We start from the raw sequence: 2,500 nt of genomic DNA on the forward strand, positions 1-2,500 counted from the left end.
CTGCGTGTGTTTTCCTGAAGCGTGGACGCTGACGGGAGCGCCGGCGCGTGCCTGAACGGCGTGACGTGTGGTATGAGCGGATGGTCTGGGTTTAATTCAGGTGTTTGAGGATGCTGCTGTAGGTCTTGTGGGCGCTCTGAGGAGAACACCTGACGTGGGCCTGCAGGGATCTTTTAGCGTCGAACCCCAGAGACTCGAGGACGATCTCGCCGTTGAGACGGGGCGGGGCTTCTTCTCGCGGAGGCTCGGCGTCCAGGGAAGCGTCGGAAGGAGGAGAGCAGACGGAGGGGTTCTCCTCCTCTTTTTTGCTGAAGAGGCGATCGAGGTAGCTGGTGTAGCCTCCTCCGTATCCTCCGCCATCTTTCTGCTCGTCCCAGCACGCCTCGTCGATCAGGCAGCTCTCGTTCCCGCTGCTCTCCCACGGGCACTGCTGAGCCAGGTTCACCTGACAACCATCGTCATGGTAACATTAATCACAAGCATAGTAATAATAATAATAATAATAATAATAACAATAATAATAGTCTAGGTTCAGTGAAGAAAATTCATAAACAATAAAAGGACTCCAGGAGCAATAATACTGTACGTGCATGTGTGTGTATATGAGAGTCTGTGTGTGTGTGTGTGTGTGTGTGTGTGTGTGTGTACCTGACACTTCTCGTCCTTCTCCTGGCTGGCCGACTTGCTGAGCTGAGACACGGAGCTGTTGAGCTCGTTGAGCAGGCCGATGTCGCGGCTCTCGGGCTGCAGGCTGAGTCGGATGGTGCCGGCGATGAAGGAGTCGAAGTCGAAGCCCTGATGGTGTTGATGGTGTTGTTGGTGGTGCTTCTCCTTGTCCAGCTGAGCCTTCACCAGGCCGTTCTTCTCGCACTTGCTCTTGCTCTTGCGGTCCGCTCGCTCTTTGCTCTGCTGCTCTTTCCAGTTGGAGAGGTCGATGATCAGCTTGGGCTCGTAGTAGTGGTTCACCTCGCTATCCCTCCAGATCAGGTTGTCCAGGTAGGACTGGGACGCCGCCTTGTAGTTGCAGGTGTGCCCGCACTCCAGCTCGCAGTACTTGTTCTCGTGGTGGACGCCCTCGTCACGCCGCTGGTCGAAAGGCTGCTCGTCCAGGAACTTCTCGCTCTCGGCATCGGCGTACTTGCGCGGGTCCAGCTGCGCCTCCTCGTCGTCGATGTCGTCGGACATGGCGCGCGGGTCGCGCTGCACCTCGTCCACCTCCGCCGCGCTCTGCAGAGGCCACTCCGGCTCGGACAGCTGACTCTCCTGGTACCTGAGGAACAAATCGACACATCAGACACACAAGCACAGGTTCCTACACAACTCAATATACCACTGTGCGTGTGTGTGTGTGTGTGTGTGTGTGTGTGTGTGTGTGTGTGTGTGTGTGTGTGTGTGTGTGCGTGCGCGCGCGTACCTGTCCCAGTTATAGACGTGGCTGTGGCTCTCGTCCATGAGCAGGATGTCGTCTACCTCGTCCTCGATGTGGAAGGGGTGAGAGGACACCGGCTCGTCCAGAGGGAACGAGTACACACTCATGTAGGGGTGAGCCAGTGCCTCTTCTGCAGTCAGCCGGTCCATGGGGTTAAAGGTCAAGATCTTCTCCAGGAAGTCCAGAGCTGTGATCATAGTGTATTCATGTTACGTTAAAGAACGACAAAGCGTTGAGTGAAAATAAGAACTGTAAATGTGTACAGAATTACGATGGATAACGTGTGTGTGTGTGAGTGAGAGGAGTGTGTGAAGCGCACTGACCCTCAGCGCTGACCCCGGGCAGCAGTTCAGTCAGCGGAGTGTGCGGTAAAGACATGTCGTTTTTAATAAACACCGGGATGACGCTCTGCAGCTCCTGTCTGTCCTCCTCGTGGATCACAGGGATCGACTCCAGGATCAACTGCATCTGCTCCAGCTCATGAGCACCTACACACACACACACACACACACACACACACACACACACACACACACACACACACAGAGAGACAGAGAGAGAGAGAGAGAAGAACTGTCAAGACATTACTAAACAGAGGGAGAGAAAGAAAATAAGATGCCACTGAGGATCATAGGTCAATGATATGTTAATCATATGCAAATCTTTCAGGGCGGAGCATTCCTTTAAGCCGCATGGTAAGTCTAGCGCTGCGTTCAACTCCGAACTGGAGCTTAGGATTACATCGCTTCCATCCTCCAAGCGTTCACTCTACAACCTGGAGGAAAAACACGGATGCCTCCGCGCCGATCCGGTTTAACGCGGCGCGCCCGTGCTGAGCTCGCTGAGCTCGGAGGTTGAGGAGACCCGAGTCTCAGTTTGCGTGTAGGAATTCTGAGAAATAAACAATGAAAGAAAGAAAAAAAGATTCTGACCTGCGAAGAGTGTTTTTCCTGTGAGCATCTCTGCGAAGATGCAGCCGGCCGCCCACATATCGATGGCTTTAGTGTAGTTATTAGGGGAGAGAAGGAGGCGAGGGGAACGGTACCACTTTGTGACCAGACCTTCAGACAG

The 2,500-nt window shown here is 54.0% G+C and overlaps 2 protein-coding genes across 3 annotated transcripts in view; one reads left to right on the plus strand and one right to left on the minus strand.

Annotated features, from left to right (window-relative positions):
* tmod2 (tropomodulin 2) overlaps window positions 1–2,500 on the plus strand; it is a 120,086-nt gene that overhangs the window by 51,719 nt on the left and 65,867 nt on the right. The window lies entirely within an intron of this gene.
* Window positions 1–2,500, minus strand: part of mapk6 (mitogen-activated protein kinase 6) — a 23,087-nt gene that overhangs the window by 2,692 nt on the left and 17,895 nt on the right. For both annotated transcript variants that reach the window (XM_017466067.3, XM_017466066.3), the window contains 5 exons: window positions 2,362–2,500; window positions 1,753–1,917; window positions 1,415–1,616; window positions 649–1,270; window positions 1–445 (listed from right to left, as the gene is read on the minus strand). The exon at window positions 1–445 is cut by the window's left edge and continues 2,692 nt beyond it; the exon at window positions 2,362–2,500 is cut by the window's right edge and continues 6 nt beyond it. In XM_017466067.3, coding sequence (XP_017321556.1) covers window positions 92–445; window positions 649–1,270; window positions 1,415–1,616; window positions 1,753–1,917; window positions 2,362–2,500 — 1,482 coding nt within the window. In that variant the 3' untranslated portion in view covers window positions 1–91. The remainder of the gene's footprint in view (window positions 446–648; window positions 1,271–1,414; window positions 1,617–1,752; window positions 1,918–2,361) is intronic.

This window comes from Ictalurus punctatus, chromosome 4 (genome assembly GCF_001660625.3).
Source record: "Ictalurus punctatus breed USDA103 chromosome 4, Coco_2.0, whole genome shotgun sequence".
NCBI classification, from domain to species: Eukaryota; Metazoa; Chordata; class Actinopteri; order Siluriformes; family Ictaluridae; genus Ictalurus; species Ictalurus punctatus.